We start from the raw sequence: 26,306 nt of genomic DNA, 5'->3' as shown, positions 1-26,306 counted from the left end.
CACGTCCAAGTTGTGCAACAGACGTTCCTTCTTACAAGAAGGATTAGGACACAGAGAAGGAACAACAATTTCTTGATTGATATTCCTGTTAGTAACAACCTTAGGTAGGAAACCAGGCTTGGTACGCAAAACCACCTTATCAGCATGTAACACCAGATAAGGTGAGTCACATTGTAGTGCAGATAGTTCAGAAACTCTTCGAGCTGAAGAGATAGCAACTAGGAACAAAACTTTCCAAGATAAAAGCTTAATATCTATGGAATGCATGGGTTCAAACGGAACCCCCTGAAGAACTCTAAGAACTAAATTTAGACTCCATGGCAGAGCAATAGGTTTAAACACAGGCTTAATTCTAACTAAAGCCTGACAAAAAGCCAGAACGTCTGGAACATCTGCCAGACGCTTGTGCAACAAAATAGACAGAGCAGATATCTGTCCCTTTAGGGAACTAGCTGATAATCCTTTCTACAATCCCTCTTGGAGAAAAGACAAAATCCTAGGAATCCTGATTTTACTCCAGGAGAAGAATTTGGATTCGCACCAAAAAAGATATTTACGCCATATCTTATGATAAATTTTCCTGGTAACAGGCTTTCGAGCCTGAATCAAGGTATTTATGACTGACTCAGAGAAACCCCGCTTTGATAGAATCAAGCGTTCAATCTCCAAGCAGTCAGTTGCAGAGAAATTAGATTTGGATGCTTGAATGGACCTTGAATCAGAAGGTCCTGTCTCAATGGCAGAGACCATGGTGGAAGGGATGACATGTCCACCATGTCTGCATACCAAGTCCTGCGTGGCCACGCAGGCGCTATCAAAATCACCAACGCTCTCTCCTGTTTGATTCTGGCAATCAGACGTGGAAGGAGAGGGAAAGGTGGAAACACATAAGCCAGGTTGAACGACCAGGGTACTGCTAGAGCATCTATCAGTACAGCCTGAGGATCCCTTGACCTGGAACCGTAACGAGGAAGTTTGGTGTTCTCACGAGGCGCCACCAGATCCAAGTCCGGTGTGCCCCATAGCTGCACCAGCTGAGCAAACACCCCCGGATGAAAAGTCTGATGACTTAGTAAATCTGCCTCCCAGTTCTCTACACCTGGGATATAGATCGCTGACAGATGGCAAGAGTGAGCCTCTGCCCATTGGATTATCTTTGACCTCTATCATCGCTAAGGAACTCTTTGTTCCGTGCTGATGATTGATATAAGCCACAGTCGTGATGTTTGCTGACAGATGGCAAGAGTGAGCCTCTGCCCATTGGATTATCGATGACCTCTATCATCGCTAAGGAACTCTTTGTTCCGCGCTGATGATTGATATAAGCCACAGTCGTGATGTTGTCCGACTGAAACCTGATGAATCTGGCCAAAGCCAGCTGAGGCCATGCCTGTAGAGCATTGAATATCGCTCTTAATTCCAGAATATTTATCGGTAAAAGAGCCTTCTCCCGAGTCCACAAACCCTGAGCTTTCAGGGAATTCCAGACTGCACCCCAGCCCAGAAGACTGGAGTCTGTCGTCACTATAACCCATTCTGGCCTGCGGAAACACATTCCCTGGGACAGATGATCCTATGACAACCACCAAAGAAGAGAGTCTCTGGTCTCTTGATCCAGATTTATCTGAGGAGATAAATCCACATAATCCCCATTCCACTGATTGAGCATGCATAGTTGCAGTGGTCTGAGATGCAAGCGAGCAAACGGAACTATGTCCATTGCCGCTACCATTAGTCCGATTACCTCCATACACTGAGCCACTGACGGTCGAGGAATGGAATGAAGAGCTCGGCAGGTGGACAAAATCTTTGATTTCCTGACCTCCGTCAGAAATATTTTCATGTCCACCGAGTCTATCAGAGTCCCTAGAAATGAAACTCTTGTGAGGGGGGAAAGAGAACTCTTTTTTTACGTTCACTTTCCACCCGTGAGACCTTAGAAAGGCCAACACTAAGTCCGTGTGAGACTTGACTAGTTGGAAGGACGACGCTTGAATTAGAATGTTGTCTAGATAAGGCGCCACTGCTATGCCCCGTGACCTTAGAACCGCCAGAAGGGACCCTAGCACCTTCGTGAAGATTTGCGGCGCAGTGGCCAACCTGAAAGGAAGAGCTACAAACTGATAATGCTTGTCCAGAAAGGCGAACCTTGGAACTGGTGATGATCTTTGTGGATAGGAATGTGTAGATATGCATCCTTTAAGTCCACGGTGGTCATAAATTTGACCCTCCTGGATCAATGGTAAGATAGTCCGAATGGTCTCCATCTTGAAAGATGGAACTCTTAGGAATTGGTTTAGGATCTTGAGATCCAGACTTGGTCTGAAGGTTCCCTTCTTTTTGGGAACTATAAACAGATTTGAGTAGAACCCCTGCCCCTGTTCTGCTTTTGGAACCGGGCAGATCACTCCCATGTTAAAGAGGTCTTCTATACAGCATAAGAACGCCTCTCTTTTTGTCGGGTTTACAGACAATTGAGACAGATGGAACCTCCCCCTTGGAGGGGAATCCTTGAAATCTAGAAGGTATCCCTGGGTTACAATTTCTACTGCCCAGGAATCCTGAACATCTCTTGCCCAGGCCTGAGCAAAGAGAGAGAGTCTGCCCCCTACTAGATCCGGTCCCGGATTGGGGGCTACCCCTTCATGCTGACTTAGTGGCAGCAGCAGGCTTTTTGGCCTGTTTACTCTTGTTCCAAGCCTGATTAGGTCTCCAGGTTGGCTTGGATTGAGCAAAGTTCCCCTCTTGCTTTGCAGCAGGGGAAGAGGTAGAGGGACCACTCTTGAAGTTTCGAAAGGAACGAAAATTATTTTGTTTGGTCCTAGTCTTATTTGACTTATCCTGAGGGAGGGTATGACCCTTCCCTCCAGTAATGTCTGAAATGATCTCTTTCAATGCAGGCCCGAATAGGGTCTTACCTTTGAAAGGGATCGACAAAAGCTTAGATTTAGATGACACATCAGCTGACCAGGACTTAAGCCATAACGCTCTACGCGCTAAAATGGCAAAACCTGAATTCTTAGCCGCTAATTTAGCAAGATGAAAAGCGGCGTCTGTAGTAAAAGAATTAGCCAACTTAAGAGCCTTAATTCAGTCCAAAATATCATCTAGTGGGGTCTCCATCTGAAGAGCCTCTTCTAGAGCCTCAAACCAAAAGGCATCTGCAGTGGTTACAGGAACGATGCACGCTATAGTTTGAAGAAGAAAACCTTGATGAACAAAAATTTTCTTTAGGAGACCCTCTAATTTTTTATCCATAGGATCAATGAAAGCACAACTGTCTTCAATAGGTATAGTTGTACGCTTAGCCAGGGTAGAAATAGCTCCCTCCACCTTAGGGACCGTCTGCCATGAGTCCTTTATGGTGTCAGAAATGGGAAACATTTTCTTAAAAACAGGAGGGGGAGAGAACGGAATACCTGGTTTATCCCACTCCTTAGTAACAATGTCCGAAATCCTCTTAGGGACCGGAAACACATCAGTGTAAACAGGAACCTCTAAATATTTGTCCATTTTACACAATTTCTCTGGAACTACAATAGGGTCACAATCATCCAGAGTAGCTAAAACCTCCCTAAGCAATAAGCGGAGGTGCTCTAGCTTAAATTTAAATGCCGTCACATCTGAATCTGTCTGAGGGAACGTCTTTCCTGAATCAGAAATCTCTCCCTCAGACATCAAATCCCTCATCCCTACTTCAGAACATTGTGAGGGAATATCGGATACGGCTACTAAAGCGTCAGAAGGCTTAGCATTTGTTCTAAACCCAGAGCTACTGCGCTTCCCTTGCAAACCAGGCAGCTTAGATAAAACCTCTATGAGGGTAGTATTCATAACTTAAGCCATATCTTGCAAGGTGAAAGAATTAGACGCACTAGAAGTACTTGGCGTCGCTTGTGCGGGCGTTACTGGTTGAGACACTTGGGGAGAACTAGATGGCAAAACCTGATTTCCTTCTGTCTGAGAATCATCTAATGCCAAGCTTTTATAAGTCAAAATATGCTGTTTGCAATTTATAGACATATCAGTACAAGTGGGACACATTCTAAGAGGGGGTTCCACAATGGCTTCTAAACAAATTGAACAATGAGTTTCCTCAGTGTCAGACATGTTTAACAGACTAGTAATAAAGCAAGCTTGGAAAACACTTTATTTTATGAAAAAAACACAATTTGCAAAAACAGTACTGTGCCATTAAGAGAAAAAAAGGCATACACAAACTGCAAAACAGGTAAAATTGCTTCAATCTTTCTGAAATTTTAACAGTGTACCCACTAAGCTTTAGAAGGATTGCACCACAAGTTAATAAGCAATAAACCCCCAAATGAAAAAAACGGATTGAAAAATGTCTAAAACCGGTTAAACACCCCTATAAGCACCTTGCCACAGCTCTGCTGTGGCCCTACCTGCCCTTAGGAATGATAATATGGGGGTAAAGCTTCGAATAGGCCCTCAGAAGATCATCAGGACCTCAGGAGAAGTTGCTTGCTGCTTGTCTGTAAAACTAAATGCGCAACTGAAGCACAAAAATAGGCCCCGCCCACCTCACTCGATGTTACTGGGGCCTACTCAAATCTAACAAACTTAGTTTGAAAACCATGTGGGTTATAACAAACCCAAAATAAGCCAAATGACCCCTCAAGCAAACGTCCCATAAACCTAAACGTTACTCCCAGAACACACAAATGTTTGTACCAATTTTACATAAACAAACAGTGCCCACATTTTTTTTTTAGCCCTTTATGCAAGCTAGTAAAACCTCTTTCATACTAGGATTACTGCTTACCCTTCCCCTAATGGGGATACTGCCAGCCTTTCTGAGTTAACACAGTCTCTGCAGAAAAATGACTGAACATACCTCATTGCTGTATAGCAAGAACCGTTCCTCACACTGAAGTTTTCCTGTACTCCCCAGCTCATGTGGGAACAGCAGTGGACCTTAGTTACAAATGCTAAGATCATCATCCTCCAGGCAGAAATCTTCATCTATGTCCTGCCTGAGAACAAATAGTACAACACCAGTACCATTTAAAATAACAAACTCTTGATTGAAGATGAAATAAAAACTAACAGTTTAACACCTCTTCTCTTTACTCTTCCTGCTTAAAGCCAGCAAAGAAAATGACTGGGGTGGAGTTAAGGGGGGAGCTATATAGACAGCTCTGTGGTGCTCTCTTTGCTACTTCCTGTCAGGAAGGACAATATCCCACAAGTTAGGATGAATCCGTGGACTCGGTACATCATGCAAAAGAAAAAGACATTGCAGACTAAGAAAACGTTCAGAGAAGGGCCACAAAACTAATAAGGGGAATGGAGAATTTAAGCTATGAGGAGAGGTTAGTTAAACTGAGTCTGTTTTCTTTAGAAAAAAGGCATTTGAGAGGTGACATGATTACTTTATAAAAATATATTCAAGGCGCATATACAGAAATGACAGAAGCTCTGTTTATACCAAGAAAATTGTTTGTGACAAGGTTACAATTTAAGGCTGGAGGAAAAGAAATTTAATCTCCTGCAACGGAAACATTTTTTTTCACTGTAAGAGCAATAAAATTGTGGAACTCATTGCCTAAGGAGGTAGTGAATGCCAATACCCTAGATACAATAAAACATGGTTTAGATACATTTCTGGCTAGAAACAGAATTCAGGAATATGATTGCTTGAGTTAAATGGGTCACTTTTTAATGGGATTAATTTAAGATCAACTGGATCTTTTTTTGTAAGTATATTAAGAATTGTATAGGTTGAAATCGATGGACTTCTGTCTTTTTTCATCTACTATGTTACTATGTAATGCATTACTGAGACCAAACGACAAAAGGCATATGTGTGTAGCCACCAATCACCAGCTAGCTTCTAGTAAACGTTGCTGCCCACAGAACACATAGAGAAAAACTTTTAAAGTGTCTACTTAAAGTGTGGTGTATACTTTAGAATCATTTTAGTTCATGTAACTGAGATCCATGTGAAGTAGTTGGGAAGTGGTGGTTTTAGAATTTTAGATCTAGGGAGAGAAGTAGAAGAGAGAATTGTTTGGGAAGCCAAGAAATTAAAGTGATAAATAGAAAAATAAAGTTTTACCTCTCTGTTCTTCCGTTCCGTAAATGCTACAGCTCTGGGGCTGGAGATGTGATCCCTCATTTCCTAAAAAAACGAAGTACAAAATAATTTTTTAAAGGGACAGTATACTATAAAATTGTTTTTCCCTTAATGTGTTTCCAATTACTTTTTTTACCAGCTGCAGAGTATAAAATGTATGATATTTTTTTTTTAAGACTTATTTGTGTATATAAATTAGCTGATTTTGTGTTTTGAAGCCACAGCCAAATAAAATGGGTTGAGCTTGTAGGTATAATCATATCTCATTACTGTATCACATTCTGTACATATACCTGCTTCTTTACGTTATATCTGTCCGTAAAATAAACGCCAATACTTGGAGAGAACAATGGAAAATTAACATTTTATTACCTTATCTCTTCTATACCCCACTGGGAGTGTAATTTTTCCTGCTTGCTGTGTTTACACAGCTTGGCCTTAAAGGGACAGTATACACCAATTTTCATATAACTGAATGTAATAGACACTACTATAAAGAATAATATGCACAGATGGGATACCGATCCAAAAATCCAGAATAAAACTGTTTAAAAACTTACTTAGCTCCTAGTTTAGCTCTGTTAAAAAGATTAGCTGGAACACCCACTGCAAGTGGGAAATAGCAGACACCTCCCTGTTACAATATGAGTAATTGATAAATTTGATCATATATATATATACATTTGTGTGTGTGTATGTATGTATGTATGTTTATAGAAGCCATGTCAGGAACACAATTAATAGCCCAACTAGTGTCCTAACAAACAGCTATCCAAAAAGTCAGAAATAGCTAGAAGTGTAGAGAACCAAACATATATCTCAGACTTCTCAGCAATTATAATAACCAATCACATTCCAAGCCAACCCAAAATGACACCAAGCATCCACCATTATCCATTTTGGGAGGAATTAGCTGAAGGGGCCTATAGGTATATAAGGTGAAGGAGGAGAGAAGTAGAGAAGGAAGGAGAGGTTACAAGCAATAGAGAACCAGAAGTAAAGACAGACTTCTTACTTACAGAGGTAATTATATTATGCACTTACTTACTTTATAGCTATAAGGTTGTTTTCATGTCTGTTTGCATTTAATGTAAGAAATTATATGCAGGTATGTCAATGTCAATGTAATGTATTTAATGTAACTCATTTTATTGGTACCAAATAAGGAAGCATAGAATTTTGTATTGTGTGATCTAAGATTTTGGGTGCTGTGACTAAATAAAAGTTGTTATATTAAGCTGTCTTTCTAACAAGCAAATTCTTTATTACTATCATTCCAATTAATATAAATATTGTATTCCAAAATTAATAATTAATCTTCAATACCCCTTCCTCTGCATATGAAAAGACTCTTTACACAAACAGGAGCAAGCTGGAGTAGGTATACATCAGTATTCTCCTAACACTTTGAGGCTTGGTTAGGAGTCTGAAAATCAGAGCAATGTTATTTAAAAATAAGCAAAACTATACATTTATTTAAAAAAAATATATAAAAATGGTATGGGCTATATAATGGATCATCTACAAAACATTTATGCAAGGAAAAATCTAGTGTATAATGTCCCTTTAAGGCCCAAAACTTTCAGGATAGGTGGATATACCACAAGCTAAATCAACTATTTCAAATGCCAATATAAGGAGAATGGAAATACCTGTAAACAATTTAATACACTCCAGCAGGTAAAGTGGATCATTGGGAACAAATTAAAGGGGAGACATTTTTTGAGTAAACTGTCCCTTTAAGGCAGCAGTAAGAAAAGCAATAACAGAAAACATACAAAATATTGGGCATGCAGGTAAGAGGGGTACGTGCCACCAAACAGAAGATTAAGAAAAAGTAGATTTGGAGAGAGGATAAACATACCGCTGACAGCCAATGGATGATAACAATATCAGTTGTAACAATTGAGAAGGTACTCACCTTAACAGAATTCCGTGTCTGCTCCACAAAGTTACGCCTCTCACTCAGCTCCACACCAGAGATTTTAAATTTTCGTGGGTTTGACTCAACAATGCCCAAAATGTGAGTTAAGAAAAAGGGAATGCAAATAGATGATTGGAAGTTTGGTGTAAATAGTAAAAGACTTTAGTTTGTGAAGGAAAGGGCAATGGCAAAAAGTTAACGGCATACAGGAGTGATGCAAAAATAAAGATTTTGGCATTTTGTTTGGAACATAAAGAGTTAAAGGAAGGGATAATTTGGGTGTCATACTTGAAAAGGATACTGATGGTTTCTTCTAGGTCCTCAAGATCCCATTCAATGCTCCGAAGGGAATTCCGCAATTCATTGGTTGTCCAATCAAATTCCTCAGCACTAGTAACATGACTCTCCTGTAGGAGCTCACACCAGCGCTGGTACAGCCCTCGACTGGTGTTCAGTGATTTTTGTACCTCCCTAGTGGAAAGCAAAAAAGAAAAGGTGAGAGGAGAAGTATAAAATTTGAGTAGAACCTTGTTTTTTTTTACCTATAAAAATGATATATTTTTTTAGTAGACAACCCAAGGTATTAATCTAGGCCCCTTTTGGTATATTTCATAAATATCATATTACATTATTTTTTTTGGACTTTTTACAAACTTTGGGTTTCTCACTGAAATTATTTACACACAACTACTGCAGTCATAAGACAAATGGTTGTAAAAGGTTCTCTGGGATCCCTTTTGTTCAGGAATATCAAACATGCATGGTTTTGTCATTGATTTTTTTGGTAAATTGGTAATTGCAGCTGTGCAACATACTTCTGAAATTTCCAGCAGTGAAAGTGTTAATTAGCTGGTAAGACTAATCATATTATAGTATAGCTATTACCCTCCCACCTGACACCTCCCTCATCCCTACCCACACTTCTCACCACCATCTTAGGTACTGGCAGAAAGTCTGCCAGTATAAGGTTTTTAGGGCTTTTTTTATATATATTTTTTTTTCTGTAGTGTAGGATCCCCCCTTTTCCTCCCACCTTCCCAATCCCTCCAAAATAGTTCTCTAACCCTCCCCCCTCCAAATGGTCTCTGGCATCTTAGGTACTGGCAGCAGTATGCCAGTACACAGTTTATACACTTTAATTTATTTTTATTAATTAAACAATGTTTCTGTTCCCCTCACCTTTCCCACCTTCCCTGTCCAAGTGATCTTGCTGTAGGGCCCCCTCTCACCTCTAAAAATCTATTTTTTGTAGTGTAGAGGATCCCTCCCTCCCTGTAGTATATTTTCTGCAGTGCTGCCCACCCACCCACACCACCAACAACACCACGGCAAGCTGATGCAGACAGGGACACAGAGTGTCTCAGTCTATATCAGCGATCTGCTTTTTATATATACGATCAGTTCTTCCTTAACATATAAAGGCAGATGCCTTGTGCCTCTGACTGCAGTCTCGGCTGTCAGAGCTGACATCCAGGACCACAGCATGAGGGAAAAGGTTGGACATAAGCACTACGTCAACAGGGTACGCTAGGAAAAGTACCCTGTGATGTAGTACCTACGTCCGTTAGGCTTAAGGGGTTAAAGGAAGCAGTCAGGGCTGCACTTGCCATGGGGCAGCAGATAGGGAGAGCATATTCTGAATAGTGTGTTTTTAAAAAAATAAATCTTAAAGAATGATCAATTTTAGATTGTAGTGTGCAGAGGAGTGAGGAGCATGATTTTATTATTGGACCTAGTTAGCACAAGGTCATGAGCAGGCCCTTAGAAGTTACTATTCTTTTCATTTTGCATTGCCATGAGTCAGAGGGTCATCGGGCATCTGATGAAACAGCGTAACGGCTGAGAAAGGCATTGCATTGCTACATTGTTGGGGGGAATGTAACAATCCCTCTTCTATTTATTATGTGTAATTGTTTTTAATAAATTATGTTCTATACATTTGCAATCAAGGCAATGTATTTGACAGTCAAAGTTGGAGCGGTTGGACCTGTCCCCATACCGATGTATCATTGAGCTGGGACACTGGGTTTTCCTAGGCTGCCTCTAACAGCACAAGGGAAGGCTGTGCCATTTGTAAGTATATCGTTTTCTGCACAGAATATATGACCTTTGAAGTCACGGTTTAATCTGCACTAGAAGGCGCTATCTGTGTTTTTGTAAATAAATGTTGTGCTCTATATGTAAGTAATAGAAGAAGGACAACTAGTTCAAAATTGGAATACTTTATACTACTTCCTCCGATAATGGCAGGCTCTGGTAGATTTTCTACAATATTCTTTACTTCAATCAGTCTTTTCTGAGGAAAACCTTAAAAGGGACATTATGCACTCATTTTTTCTTTGCATAAATGTTTTGTAGATTATCTATTTATATAGCCAATAAAGGTTTTTTTTTTAAATAGATGTATAGTTTTGCTTATTTTTAAATAACATTGCTCTGATTTTCAGACTCCTAACCAAGCCCCAAAGTTTTATGTGAATACGCTCGACTACCTTCTCCAGCTTGCTGCTGTTTGTGTAAAGGGTCTTTTCATATGCAAAAGAAGGGGGAGGGGGGAGTGTCTTATTTCCCACTTGCAGTGGGCTTTCCAGCTACCTTTTCAACAGAGCCAAACTGACAGCTTCTAAGTAAGTTTTTAAACAGTTTTATACTGGATTTTTATATCAGTATCTGTGCATCTTATTCTTTATAGTAGTGTCTATTACATGCAGTTATATGAAAATGAGTGTATACTGTCCCTTTAACTGAACACTTTAAAAGTGGTTCAGATATAGCATGGAATTTTAAGAGAGTTTTTAGTTTACTTTTATTATCAAATGTATTTTGTTCTCGTTATCAGGAGCAGCCATGCACAACTGGGCTGGTTACATACATATGTCTCTAGTAATTGGCTCACCATATGTGTTCAGCTAGCTCCCATTAATGCATTGCTGCACTGGAGATGACTTTACAATATAACTATGAGTTTAACACCCCCCTTTGCAGGGGTTAAACATCCAGTTATATGCAAGCAATAGTGCAAGAACAAAATGCTCTAATATATTAAAGCATTTTCTTTTTGCCTTTTTTGTCCCCTTAAAGCAGGGGTCAGCAACCTTGGCTCTCCAGTTGTTTTAGAACTAAATTTCCCATGATGCTTAAAGTGATGTTAAACATACGATGCTAAACTAAAAATAAATATAAGTTTAAATCTTCAAAACTAACAATGTTATTTCTAATATGTTTATTTATAATGCAACACCTACTATTCACTGCTATCCGCCGACACCCTCGTGACAAACAACATTTTTTTTTCTATAACGATTATTGCGTTGTCCAATCCAATGCGTTTTGGCATGTTGCAGTGAAAAAAAAAATTACTTTACGCATGCGTTAGTGTCATCAGGCAGCTTCTAAGCGTTCCTTACTCGCATGCGCAGTTAAACTGTGAAGACATAGCTGCCCACAGTTCATTGGAATACGGAGATTCAGCTGAGTAAATATTTGGTGCAATCGTAGTGTAAGTATAGGACTGCAGCGCTTTGGATATTTTATAAATGATAAAGGATAAACTTATCCGCAATTTACAAACAATAAATCACATATCTAATTTTATATATTACATCTTATTTATATAGAAACAAATTAGGTCATCAGCGCGGAATGAAGCAGCGGATCGGTAAGATTATAAATTATTCATGAAATATAATGCAGTTAAAAATAAAAATATAGCGAGTAATACCTACAAGTTACGTTTAAGCAGGTTAGAGGGTGTAAAATAGTAAAAATTAGCATCACTTTAAGTATCTTTAAGTTGCTTAAGCATCATGGGAAATGTAGTTCTAAAACATCTAGAGAGCCAAGGTTGCTGACTCCTGCCTTAAAGGGACAGTAAACACCTAGTAATTACAAGACATTTCTGTTGTATTGCTATAGAACACTGGTTTTCAAACCTGTCCTCAGGCCTCCCCAACAGTCCAGGTTTTCAGGATTACCTTGGATGAGAGCAGGTAAAGTAACCATGTTTACTAATCAGCTTATTATTTCACCTGTGTTCTAGTTCAGATATCCACAAAATGTGGCCTGTTAGGGAGGACTGAGGACAGTTTTGAAAACCAGTGATATAGAATAACATATCAGCCAAGTCTTAATGTTTTTAAAACATATTAACATCCTTTTTACTGCAGTTATTTTTCAATAGCCAAACTCCACCCACCATTTGCCTTATTTAAAGGAGCCAATCTGGGCTTTAGTTTGCAGACAACAAGACTAGCCACAGTTATAAAGTTAGCATAAAATGCATTGTTTTGTAGTTTTTATCGGTTAAAGCCAATTAGGGATATAAATGTAGTAGGGTTAGCCTTGAAAAGCCATCAGGGTGCTTTTGATGTTTTGAGAAGTAGAAATTGCTCAATTTTCACAAATAAATTACACAAAAGGGGGCAAAATAAATAATGAAAATATAACGCAAAGCTGTTTCATTATGTATAACTAAACTATTTATATGCAAATCTCAATTTGTTTACTGTCCCTTTAACAAAACGTAAAGATATGTTACTTGGCACAAAAAAAAAGAAATCTCTCTCCTCAGGAAGTGAAATTAAGACATAATCACCTTGTAGAATAGTAGAACTGTCTACATTAACCTGTAAACTCCCATATACAGAAGAAAAACACCTGTCTGAACTGATGAACAGCTTTTTATTTTGAGAGGGAATAATGCTGATACTCTCTAACACAGGCAGCTACTGGTGTCACTGCACGAATGTGATTGGTTTCTGGAAATGAGGCAATGCTATTCTATTAAGATCACAAGAAAAGAAAATATTTATTCCACTGTATCTATCTTGTGCTATGCGAGCAATGCTATTGTTAACATATTGACTAGTTTTACAAAGTGTTCACGAAGAAGTTTTAAAAGGAGATTGTAATGCAAACGTTCTGTGTATAATGTATGACAATATTTAACCTAAAGTCTTGAAAAGAGCAGCAAGCATGGGAAAAAATAGAGATCTAGGGTCAGTAATGCATTTTTTGTTTACATTAAAATATCTCTAACAACTGTTTAAATTAAATTATTCTAGAAGAAATGTTGCTTAAATGTCAGGCTTCGTATGTGGAGTAGATATATTTTAGAATAAATTATATTTTCCCACCAGTTTTAGATAACTTCCCTTATTTTATGTGGCATATTCAAAATGCGGAAGAAGGCGGGTCGCTTTGTGAAAGTTTAACACACTAGGATCTGAACTTTCAGAGAGCCGAATCCCATGAGTGGCCTTTTTCTTCCACATTTGGATCCTCACGAAGGAGACGAATGCACACCCCTACATTTAAACATTTACTGACCCTTTAAATTAATGAATTATAATATAATAGGTTAAATGTACACTAAAGGGACGGTTAATATAAAATTAAATATTCATTGTTTAGACAAAGCAAGTAATTTAAAAAAAAAAAAAAAAAAAAAATCAAATTTGGTTTTGTTATTAAAATTGCTTCATACTCTTGGCATTCTTTGTTGAAGAGTAAGCCAGGTAGGCTTATAGGAGCTCAGCAATGTGCATGTGTCTTTAGTATTCTATGGCAGCAGTGTTTGTAGCAATGTTAAAGAAACAAATGCACGCTCCAGAGTTCCTATGAACCTACCTTGTTTACTCTTCAACAAGGAATATGAAGAGAACTATGCTAATGTAATAATATATGTAAAGTGGAAAAAATTTTTGTTTATATATATTGCATGCCAAATCCAAATCATGAAAGTTTCATTTTAACATAACTGTCTCTTTAAAGGGACAGTAAAGTCAAATGTATTTATTTCACAATTCAGATAGAGCATATAACTTTCCATTTAACTTCTATTATATAATTTGCTTCATCCTCTTGGTATCCTTTGTTGAAAAGCATATCCAGGTTGGCTCAGGAATAGCAATGCACTAATGTGAGCTGCTGATTGGTAGCTGCACATATACTCTTTTTCTTGGCACGCCCTTTCAGCTAGCACCCAGTAGTGCATTGTTGCTGCTTCAACAAAAGATACAAAGAGAATGGAGAAAACTTTATAATAAAAGTAAAATGGAAAGTTGTTTAAATATGTATGCTCAAATTAGCTTTGTTCTTTTGGTATTCTTTGTGAAAAGCTTACCTTGATAGGCTCAGTACCAGCAATGCACTAATGTGGGCTAGCTGCAGATTGGTGGCTGCACATATATGCCTCTTGACATTGGCCCACTTGTTGTGCTCAGCTAGCTCCCAGTAGTACAGTGCTGCTCCTTCAACAAAGGATACTAAGAAAATGAAGCAAATTTGATAAAAGATGTAAATGGAAAAGTTGTTTAAAACTGTATGCTCTATCTCAGTGAGGGTGAATCTTAGCACTCCAGATGTTTCAGAACTACATTTCCCATGATGCTCAACTGGACTTCAGAGTGCGAAAAATCAAGGGAAAAATGTAGTTCTTAAACATCTGGAGTTTTAAGGTTTGCCATAACTGCTCTATCTGAATCATGAATGAAAAAAACTGGAGTTTTATGTCCCTTCAGCCTTTATTTCATGCAAAAAATATTTTGACATGTTTAAATAGTGCATACATTTTATAGTTTACAGTCCTTTATATGATGTATGTCCAAGTTATGATGCAATTGCCTATTAACAGTATAGTTCTGTATATGATGTCATTCTAAAATGTACTAAGGGCTAGATTTATTATGCTGCATTTTAAGCTTTTTTGGCTATGTGGAAAAGGTTCACATATTTAAGAAGCAGAAACTGCTTCTTTTTCCTCTCCGCCACCTCAGAGTTGGCAAGATCAATCAGCCAGAGACTCACTAGTTCGGGTGATTGACATTCCCTGCTCTAGTGCAATTGGTTGTGCCTGAACAGGGGGCGACAGTGGACAAGAAACCTTCTTGTGCAATGTTACATTTCTTGCTGATTGCAGGCAGACAGGTTCACTATTTGCGAAGCTGTCTGCCTTCAGGGAGAATACATATGTTTCAAAAGTAATCATAGCTAAAAAGAAATCACACAGAAATCAACAAACCTTCAAAAGTACTTCACATAAAATAATTTGTGTACGTGGCTTACATATGGAAAGTTCTGAGTTAAAGTAATTTTAACAACTTAGATGCAATGCATAGTACCCAAGTAGTTAAAGAGACAGTAATTGATGGAAAATTCTCTTTTCAAAATTCAAGTTTTCATTACCCTTTATTACATTTTACTTAACTTCTCAGACACACAGTTGTTCCCCCTTTTAAATCAGTTTTTAGATCCCCATCCGAGGGCTCTCCTGGCCGCTTACAAAACCATAGCCAATCAAAATATGACAGACCCCCCCCCTATTCCACGCTCTCTGCTTGTACTGCAATGCACACTACTTACCAGCTTAGATATAAGTGGGTTGTGGTGCTTCCTGTCTTGCACTAGCGAGAATATGTAACCCCTTAGACCATAAATTACAAATCAGTCATAGGTAAGTTCATAACAGTTTTAAATATTTGGACACAGATTTATAAATAAATATTTGTCAGACCTAAAGTTATAATGATGCATTGATTGACAAATAATGGTTTAAAGGGACAGTATACACCAATTTTCATATAACTGGATGTAATAGACACTGCTATAAAGAAGAATATGAGCATATACTGATATAAAAATCAAGTATAAAACCTTCTAAAAACTTCCTTAGAAACTCCCAGTTTAGCAATGTTGATGAGGTTAGGCTGGGACACCCAGTGAAAGGGGCTGGGAAAACAGGATAAGCAGACACTCTACCCTCTCCCGCGTGAAAAGACCCATTAATCAAACAGGAGCAAGCTTGAATCTGTAGACATCAGTATACATCTAAAACGTTGGGGCATGGTTAGGACAATGCTATTTGAAAATAATGTTATTTGAAAATAAGCAAAACTATATACAGTGTTACAAAAACACTCCCAGATAGGTTATATAAATGGATCACCTACAAAACTTTTATGAAAAGACAAATCTAGTGTACAATGTCCCTTTTAAGACCCATAAATGTATAAAGGCACATTCTTAAATATATCAAAAACTTGTTTTAAAAAATAAATTGCAGGGTACATTTAAAGGGGTTAAAATATTTATTCTCGCTAGTGCAAACTGTACAAAGGCTGTCTCTTAATAACACCAGTGAACTACAATGCAGGGAGAATCACTATTATTGCACTTATTGTAGCTGATTCATTTTTAAAGGGACATAATACTCATATGCTAAATCACTTGAAAGTAATGCAGCATAGCTGTAAAAAGCTGACAGAAAAATATCACCCGAACATCTCTATGTAAAAAAGGAAGATATTTTACCTCACAATATCCTCAGGTCACCAGAGTAAATGCTGTGTAAACATTTATACTTCAGCTGCAGGTTAAAAAAAAAAAAAAGGAAAAAATAAACAGCAGCCAATCAGAAACAGCAGTACTGAGGTCATGAACCCTTTTGCTATGATCTCATGAGATTTCATAGTAAACTTCCTTGAACTGAATAGGTAAATAATATGAGTGTGCATGAGGCTCACTCCCTTGCAGGTCCCGAGACAGGCATACTGAGTTTCTGCTTAAAGTCCTTAACAATGGGTTGTGAATACTTAGGACATTTTGAGGTAAAATATGTTCTTTCTTTTTTACATAGAGATGTTTAGGTGATATTTTCTAGTCAGCTTTTTACAGCTATGCTGCATCACATTCAAGTGTTTCAACATTTGGGTATCATGGCCCTTTAAGTAGTGTGCATGCATTAGCCAGACTGTAAGTGTGCACACTGACGCCTAGATTTAGAGTTCTGCGGCCAAAGGGGTGCGTTAGCTACGCATGCTTTTTTCTGGCCGCACCTTTTAAATACCGCTGGTATTGAGAGTTCACAGAATGGCTGCGTTAGGCTCCAAAAAACGAGCGTAGAGCATATTTAACGCAACTTCAACTCTCGATACCAGCGGTGCTTACGGACGCGGCCAGCTTCAAAAACGTGCTCGTGCACGATTCCCCCATAGAAAACAATGGGGCTGTTTGAGCTGAAAAAAAACCTAACACCTGCAAAAAAGCCGCGTTCAGCTCCTAACGCAGCCCCATTGTTTGCTATGGGGAAACACTTCCTACGCCTGCACCTAACACTCTAACATGTACCCCGAGTCTAAACACCCCTAACCTTACACTTATTAACCCCTAATCTGCCGCCCCCGCTATCGCTGACACCTGCATATTTTTTTTAACCACTAATCTGCCGCTCCGTAAACCGCTGCTACTTACATTATCCCTATGTACCCCTAATCTGCTGCCCTAACATCGCCGACCCCTATATTATATTTATTAACCCCTAATCTGCCTCCCCCAACATCGCCTCCACCTGCCTACACTTATTAACCCCTAATCTGCCGAGCGGACCGCACCGCTATTATAATAAAGTTATTAACCCCTAATCCGCCTCAATAACCCTATAATAAATAGTATTAACCCCTAATCTGCCCTCCCTAACATCGCCGACACCTAACTTCAAACATTAACCCCTAATCTGCCGACTGGAGCTCACCGCTATTCTAATAAATGTATTAACCCCTAAAGCTAAGTCTAACCCTAACACCCCCCTAAATTAAATATAATTTAAATCTAACGAAATAAATTAACTCTTATTAAATAAATTATTCCTATTTAAAGCTAAATACTTACCTGTAAAATAAATCCTAATATAGCTACAATATAAATTATAATTATATTATAGCTATTTTAGGATTTATATTTATTTTACAGGTAACTTTGTATTTATTTTAATCAGGTACAATAGCTATTAAATAGTTAAGAACTATTTAATAGCTAAAATAGTTAAAATAATTACAAATTTACCTGTAAAATAAATCCTAACCTAAGTTACAATTAAACCTAACACTACACTATCAATAAATAAATTAAATAAAATACCTACAATTACCTACAATTAAACCTAACACTACACTATCAATAAATTAATTAAATACAATATCTACAAATAAATACAATGAAATAAACTAACTAAAGTACAAAAAATAAAAAAGAACTAAGTTACAAAAAATAAAAAAATATTTACGAACATCAGAAAAATATTACAACAATTTTAAACTAATTACACCTACTCTAAGCCCCCTAATAAAATAACAAAGACCCCCAAAATAAAAAAATGCCCTACCCTATTCTAAATTACAAAAGTTCAAAGTTCTTTTACCTTACCAGCCCTGAACAGGGCCCTTTGCGGGGCATGCCCCAAAGAATTCAGCTCTTTTGCCTGTAAAAAAAACACATACAATACCCCCCCCCAACATTACAACCCACCACCCACATACCCCTAATCTAACCCAAACCCCCCTTAAATAAACCTAACACTAAGCCCCTGAAGATCTTCCTACCTTATCTTCACCATACTAGGTTCACCGATCGATCCAGAAGAGCTCCTCCGATGTCTTGATCCAAGCCCAAGCGGGCTGATCGGATCAGCCAATCGGATTGAACTTGATTCTGATTGGCTGATTCCATCAGCCAATCAGAATTTTCCTACCTTAATTCCGATTGGCTGATAGAATCCTATCAGCCAATCGGAATTCGAGGGACGCCATCTTGGATGACGTCCCTTAAAGGAACCGTCATTCGTCGGGAAGTCGTCGGTGAAGATGGATGTTCCGCGGTGGCGGGATGAACATGGATCCGGAAGAAAGAAGATTGAAGATGCCGTTGATAGAAGACTTCAGCCGGATCATGGACCTCTTCAGCTCCCGCTTGGATGAAGACTTCAGCCGGATCATGGACCTCTTCAGCTCCCGCTTGGATGAAGACTTCAGCCGGATCATGGACATCTTCAGCCCCCCGCTTGGGCTTGGATCAAGACATCGGAGGAGCTCTTCTGGATCGATCGGTGAACCTGGTATGGTGAAGATAAGGTAGGAAGATCTTCAGGGGCTTAGTGTTAGGTTTATTTAAGGGGGGTTTGGGTTAGATTAGGGGTATGTGGGTGGTGGGTTGTAATGTTGGGGGGGGTATTGTATGTGTTTTTTTTACAGGCAAAAGAGCTGAATTCTTTGGGGCATGCCCCGCAAAGGGCCCTGTTCAGGGCTGGTAAGGTAAAAGAACTTTGAACTTTTGTAATTTAGAATAGGGTAGGGCATTTTTTTATTTTGGGGGTCTTTGTTATTTTATAAGGGGGCTTAGAGTAGGTGTAATTAGTTTAAAATTGTTGTAATATTTTTCTGTTTGTAAATATTTTTTTATTTTTTGTAACTTAGTTCTTTTTTATTTTTTGTACTTTAGTTAGTTTATTTCATTGTATTTATTTGTAGATATTGTATTTAATTAATTTATTGATAGTGTAGTGTTAGGTTTAATTTAGGTAATTGTAGGTATTTTATTTAATTTATTTATTGATAGTGTAGTGTTAGGTTTAATTGTAACTTAGGTTAGGATTTATTTTACTAACTATTTTAGATATTAAATAGTTCTTAACTATTTAATAGCTATTGTACCTGGTTAATATAAATACAAAGTTACCTGTAAAATAAATATAAATCCTAAAATAGCTATAATATAATTATAATTTATATTGTAGCTATATTAGGATTTATTTTACAGGCAAGTATTTAGCTTTAAATAGGAATAATTTATTTAATAAGAGTTAATTTATTTTGTTAGATTATAAATTATATTTAACTTAGGGGGGGTGTTAGTGTTAGGGTTAGACTTAGCTTTAGGGGTTAATACATTTATTAGAATAGCGGTGAGCTCCAGTCGGCAGATTAGGGGTTAATGTTTGAAGTTAGGTGTCGGCGATGTTAGGGAGGGCAGATTAGGGGTTAATACTATTTATTATAGGGTTATTGAGGCGGGAGTGAGGCGGATTAGGGGTTAATAACTTTATTATAGTAGCGGTGAGATCCGCTCGGCAGATTAGGGGTTAATAAGTGTAGGCAGGTGGAGGCGACGTTGAGGGGGGCAGATTAGGGGCTAATAAATATAATATAGGGGTTGGCGGTGTTAGGGGCAGAAGATTAGGGGTACATAAGGATAACGTAGGTGGCGGTCGGCAGATTAGGGGTTAATTATTGCAGGTAGCTGGCGGCGACGTTGTGGGGGGCAGGTTAGGGGTTAATAAATATAATATAGGGGTCGGCGGTGTTAGGGTCAGCAGATTAGGGGTACATAAGTATAACGTAGGTGGCGGTCGGCAGATTAGGGGTTAAAAAAATTTAATCGAGTGGCGGCGATGTGGGGGGGCCTCGGTTTAGGGGTACATAGGTAGTTTATGGGTGTTAGTGTACTTTAGAGCACAGTAGTTAAGAGCTTTATAAACCGGCGTTAGCCCAGAAAGCTCTTAACTACTGACTTTTTTCTGCGGCTGGAGTTTTGTCGTTAGATTTCTAACGCTCACTTCAGCCACGACTCTAAATACCGGAGTTAGAAAGATCCCATTGAAAAGATAGGATACGCAATTGACGTAAGGGGATCTGCGGTATGGAAAAGTCGCGGCTGGAAAGTGAGCGTTAGACCCTTTAATGACTGACTCTAAATACCGGCGGTAGCCTAAAACCAGCGTTAGGAGCCTCTAACGCTGGTTTTCACGGCTACCGCCCAACTCTAAATCTAGACCTGAGAAAATCAGATTGGATGAACCATCTGCTTTATTAAGAATATTTGCCTGTACCGTGGGCGGCCAAGAGAGCCCTTGGATGGTGCTCTAAATTTGTTTTTTTAAAAGGGAACAGCATATCTGATTGCAGTAAAGCAGTTTGTATTGTTGATAATGAAAACTTTAATTTTGAAAAGTGTTTTGGATTATTTACTGACCCTTTAATAACAGTAGTATGTAGATTATGGTGGGGGTTGCACAGAGATTACATTTCCAAATTTTATCAAAGGGATATGGAAGTCAAATGTAAAATGTGATTCCGATACGGCGAACACTTTAACTTCTATTATCAAATTTACCTATTTATTTTCTTATCAAGATGTAAACAATTCTGAGCCTACCCATTATGTTCTCATGGAAAGTAACTCTTTAAAAAAATGATACACAGAGAAAAATTTGGTATTAGAATTGGAAACCATTTTTAAATTGTACTCTCTAATTAAATTATGGGGGAAACGTTATGCTGAATCCCAGGTCTCTTTAAAATTCTGAAAAAGAGATTTCCAAGTTTCTTCATGTTTTTGTGAGAACTTTCTGGCAGGAACATACACTATATATATATATATATATATATATATATATATATAAAAAACACACACACACACACAGATAAATACTAACACACAAAATATCCACACTCACTGGATTTTACAAAAATACAATTTCAATGTATGATAGTGCTGCATCACAGAACCAACCCCCTGTTCCCTGGACCATTAGTTGCGTTTCCTTCATCACTGTAGTGAATTGAAGTTATCATTTTTTGTAAAATCCAGTGAATCGAGAGATGTTGTTGTTTTTTGATATATTTTTACAATCATGACTCTGGTGTATGTTTAATGAATTGGTGAAAATACAGATCTTGTGGACTATATATATATATATATATATATATATATATATATATATATACACACACAATACCCAGATAAAAGGAAAAGATAGAGACGATACTCACCCCCTGACTACGGAGAATGGGTCTTCCAGTGACATTCTAAATAATTTTCGTTCGTGTAGATGTCCCTTTTCTTTCTACTTTCCCCTAACCTCAGGTGTATCCACTCTTTGTAGATGTGTACGATCTATAAACACTTACAATATCTCTCCATAATTCTAGATCATCTGTATTTTACAATACAAAAAGATCTGTTTAGCTACAGTTCCCCAGGTGTATTTCCTTGTCTCTATTAAGCAAATTTTGCAAAACTTATCCGTATAAAAATATTTGTCACTGCCCCTTGTAAGAGTATCTTAGTTTATTAGTATGTTTATCCTTCTAATAAATTGCTCTTCTCACTTACAGGTATGTTCAAAGATAAGCACACACTTACTTTATACACCTTATTTATTTACAGATAACTTTGATTTATACTTTATATTTATCTCCACTGCATAACATAAACATACATATATGCGGATACTTCTTATCTACTCTTTCTATTGCCAAACTCTCGTTTTTCCTTCGCTCTCCTCTAAAGTCGTTTATATTCCTACACAGTCTCAGCACTCTTCTCCCTCACTTGCACTTCTTCTTCTTCCGTAACTTTCAGCCATTTGTGTCCATGTGTTTCCTGTTCACAAAGGAGCATTATGGGAGTTGTAGTTTTTTCCCGCAGGCTTCGTCCGCTTATGAAATAAAACATATGAGAAAATGTTTTTGACCATAAAATATCACAATATTTAAATAGTAATGAGCATGTTTTAAAGGAATAACCGCTAATGAGCTAATTCGTGCAAACGCGATGTAGGGATATATAATACAAAAGTTCAGGTAGATGTGAATAAGAAGACAGCTTTAAAATATATAGTATTGTAGGATCGTAAGTTTATTTTATAACAAAAAGAAACCAATGACAATTATTTTAGGCATGCATGTGATTGTGCAATCAATAAGTATGTTCATACACTGCTCAATGTTTTATTTTTATTTTTTTTTATCGATCACAGTTTTTCATAAACTGAAATAAACATTTTTTTTCATAAAGTGAGAACTTTTATTAATGAGTTCTGAAAATGATGCTCTAACGAGAGGATTTTGTACATTTATCTGATTTTCAGAAATGTTAATGGTGTTATAAAACTCTAAAAATCATATAATTGTTAAAAGTAAACTCTTGAAACTATATACTGTAACTAAACTGTCTCAAATGTATATGAAACCCATATTTTTCTTTACTGATTCAGATAGAGCATACAGTTTTAAACAACTTTCAAATTTACTTCTGTTTTCATTTTTACTTTATTCTCTTGATATCCTTTTATTGAAGGAGCGGCAATGCATTACTGGGAGCTAGCTGAAGACATCAGTAAGCCAATGACATAAAGCATATATGTGTAGCAACCAATCAGCAGCTCGCTCTCAGCTTCTTAGCCTACATAGGTGTGCTTTTCAACAAAGGATATAACAGAAGTAAATTAGAAAGTTATTAAAATGTATATCCTGTAGCTGAATCATGAAAGAAACAAATTGGGTTTTATGTCCCTTTAAAAAAAAAAATCAGTGACAGCATAGAACAGAAGTCTTAAAAAAGACACTGCTTAGTTAAAATTTAAATACACATCAGTGCATTTAAATTTGACAAAATTGCTTCTAATAGCGACCATTAAAGTTTATTTTACTGTGCACAGGACATAAGGAGTGTATATATATATATATATATATATATATATATATATATATATATATATATATATATATATATATATATATATATATATATATATATATATATGTACCATAGTCACCCACATTCATAGACTTCCTGAGCAGGTGTTGACAACCTCCACACAGGTGTTGTGTGCAACAAAAGCTGTTATAAGTAATACACTCATCTTCTGTTGTCTCTGTGTGTATATGTTCAAATTTTCCCTTACCTTCCCTACATGACATGTAAGTGGTAATTTGTAGGAAACATGGTGACATCATGATCAGAGACAAGCTGACAAAATTAATTTAAAGGGGAAAATTATGGCCATAAATAACTTTATTTGTAAAAATATATTGGTTAGTGCAGTGTTTTTCAACCAGTGTGCCGTGGCACACTAGTGTGCCGTGAGAGATCCTCTGGTGTGCCGTGGCAGACTGACATCAGTGCGGGGGTGTCCCTCTATCAAATTTTGAAATATTGGGAGGTATGTGACAGGCTCATCAGGCATCATTTACAACCATGACATTGACATTCATTCACAGACAATCATTACGATTGTGAATGAATGTCAATATGTCATGTATAGTTTGTAGGAGGCATGGCATGACAGCACAGTACAGTGTGTATGTATATATATATATATATATATATATATATATATATATATATATATATATATATATATATATATAATTACAAGAGAAAAAAGAACAATACCACACTCTGTAAAACTTGTATATTTATTGAATATTATTTAAAATTCAAACATTGAAATTATATATATAAATATACATACATACATACACATACACACACTGTATATATATCCTGTATTAGGCTACAATGTGTGATTTTGTAAAATTTTGGGATGGTGGTGTGCCACAGGATTTTTTAATGTAAAAAAGTGTGCCACGGCAAAATAAAAAAGGTTGCAAATCACTGGGTTAGTGGATAGTGTTACAAAAATTGTATTTGGAAATTAGGAAAAGTCACTCAGACATTCTGGGTAGTGTAAAATGTATAGAAAAACTCCCCGTACAGTAAGCTACAATACTGATAAAAATGTTTCCAAAACTGTCTCATGCAAATCAACATTAATATGAAAAATGATTATCTTTTCAATTTAAAAAATGTAATAACAAATAACAGCATGGGAAAGAGTAAAAATTATGGCTTGGATTACGAGTGGAGCACAAAATTGCGCTTTTGCGAGCACAATATTTGCAATCCAATTGTAATACCAGTACATGCAAATGTGTGCTGGTATTACTAGTTAAGCGCAATGCGAACGTGACCTCATGTTTGCATTGCACGGAAGCGTTGCGCTTACGAGAGCGAGCTTCCATAGGCTCTAATGGGAGCCTTGTTCTGATCTTGATTGACATGGCACAAAACCTAGAGCAGCGAAGGGGGTAAGTCGCGCAGCTGCTTACTCTGACTCATCATCACTCTGGTTACTAGCAAACATCCAATTCCACCGCCATCTACTGGTCAACCTTCATATAGCAATCTTTGCTTTTCTATGGTGAACTCAGTTTGCTAAAAAATAAACAGAAGAACAATGATGTCAAAAGTAAGTTATATTAAAACATATATCATAATTACACAAAGCAAAAATAAGAAACACAAGTATTCAATCTCTTCGGCCCACTGACACGTTTCATCACACAATACGTGGCTTTGTCAGGCTAAAGGGCTGGTCCCGTCACACATTGTCATTTTTATATACTTCAGTTGTCATAGTTACTGCATAAAAAAGTCTACTCATCATCATCAAAACCAGCAACATTTTATTAATTCATTTACTATATCCCAATCATACATAATTGTCATGTAGTACTCTGTCCTGTCACTCACTCAAAGTTCAGTACTCACATTAAATTAATTCAGTGCATGGTGGCACAGAAATAGAGTTCATAGTCTCAATATTACTCCATGGGGCCTATCTATCAAGCTCCGAATGGAGCTTGATGCCCCGTGTTTCTGGCGAGCCTGCAGGCTCGCCAGAAACAGCAGTTACGAAGCAGCGGTCACAAAGACCGCTGCTCCATAACCTGTCCGCCTGCTCTGAGCAGGCGGACAGACATCATCGGAATTCAACCCGATCAAGTACGATCGGGTTGATTGACACCCCCCTGCTGGCGGCTGATTGGCCGCGAGTCTGCAGGGGGCAGCGTTGCACCAGCAGCTCTTGTGAGCTGCTGGTGCAATGCTTAATACGGAGAGCGTATTGCTCTCCGTATTCAGTGAGGTCTGGCGGACCTGATCCGCACTGTCGGATCAGGTCTGCCAGACTTTGGTAAATAGAGGCCCATGTCTTTACCTATATAACTTGAACACTGAATAAAGTTATAACACATCAATATGGGCTATAAAAGCGTTGCTTAGATACGTATGTATAGAGGACAACAAACATCCATATTACATATATATCGATCTTCTACCGATCACTCTCACAAACGCAAAGTATAGAGAGCGTTAGTTATGACAATTGCTCTTATTCATAATCTTCAGGGGGAACAAAATATATAAATCAATTGAAAAAAACAACATATATATGAATTTGCTAGCCATAGCTGCTTGTTTGGAAACTATATTCTTAAATTGGAATTTTCACCAATCCAAAAAATCTATTAGAATCCTCATTACACAGAGACAAAACGAATCACACAGCTTTCAAAATTTGCTGTAATACAGCAGCACCACTATTAAAAAAAAAACATCCAAAGGACATATCCTCATTCAGTCCCTTTGGGGTTTTACTCTGTAATTCATATATCCATCTACATTCTTTTTGCAACAGTATTTTATTCAGATCACCTTTCCTCTGATTGTCCCGCACTTGATTAATAGCAACAAATTTGACTTTAAATGTATTGTCATAGCGGACACTATTCATATGTGCAACAACAGGAACAGGATGATTCCATTTGATATTACCCAGATGTTCCAAAACTCTTGTGCATAATTGTCAGGTACTTGTCAGTCAGG

The 26,306-nt window shown here is 37.6% G+C and overlaps 1 protein-coding gene across 1 annotated transcript in view; it reads right to left on the bottom strand.

Annotated features, from left to right (window-relative positions):
• The window catches only part of STX10 (syntaxin 10), a 60,066-nt gene extending 37,823 nt beyond the window's left edge, over window positions 1-22,243 (bottom strand). Inside the window, exons 1-4 of the mRNA XM_053717825.1 lie at window positions 21,626-22,243; window positions 8,326-8,495; window positions 8,022-8,116; window positions 6,083-6,145 (exon numbers count right to left, since the gene is read on the bottom strand). Of these exons, the coding sequence (XP_053573800.1) occupies window positions 6,083-6,145; window positions 8,022-8,116; window positions 8,326-8,495; window positions 21,626-21,660 (363 nt within the window). The 5' untranslated portion in view covers window positions 21,661-22,243. The remainder of the gene's footprint in view (window positions 1-6,082; window positions 6,146-8,021; window positions 8,117-8,325; window positions 8,496-21,625) is intronic.
• Window positions 22,244-26,306: the final 4,063 nt, after the last annotated feature.

Source organism: Bombina bombina, chromosome 6 (genome assembly GCF_027579735.1).
Source record: "Bombina bombina isolate aBomBom1 chromosome 6, aBomBom1.pri, whole genome shotgun sequence".
Classification (NCBI taxonomy): Eukaryota; Metazoa; Chordata; class Amphibia; order Anura; family Bombinatoridae; genus Bombina; species Bombina bombina.
The sequence above is the reverse complement of the archived record's forward strand: the minus strand, read 5'-3'. Positions and strand labels throughout refer to the sequence as shown.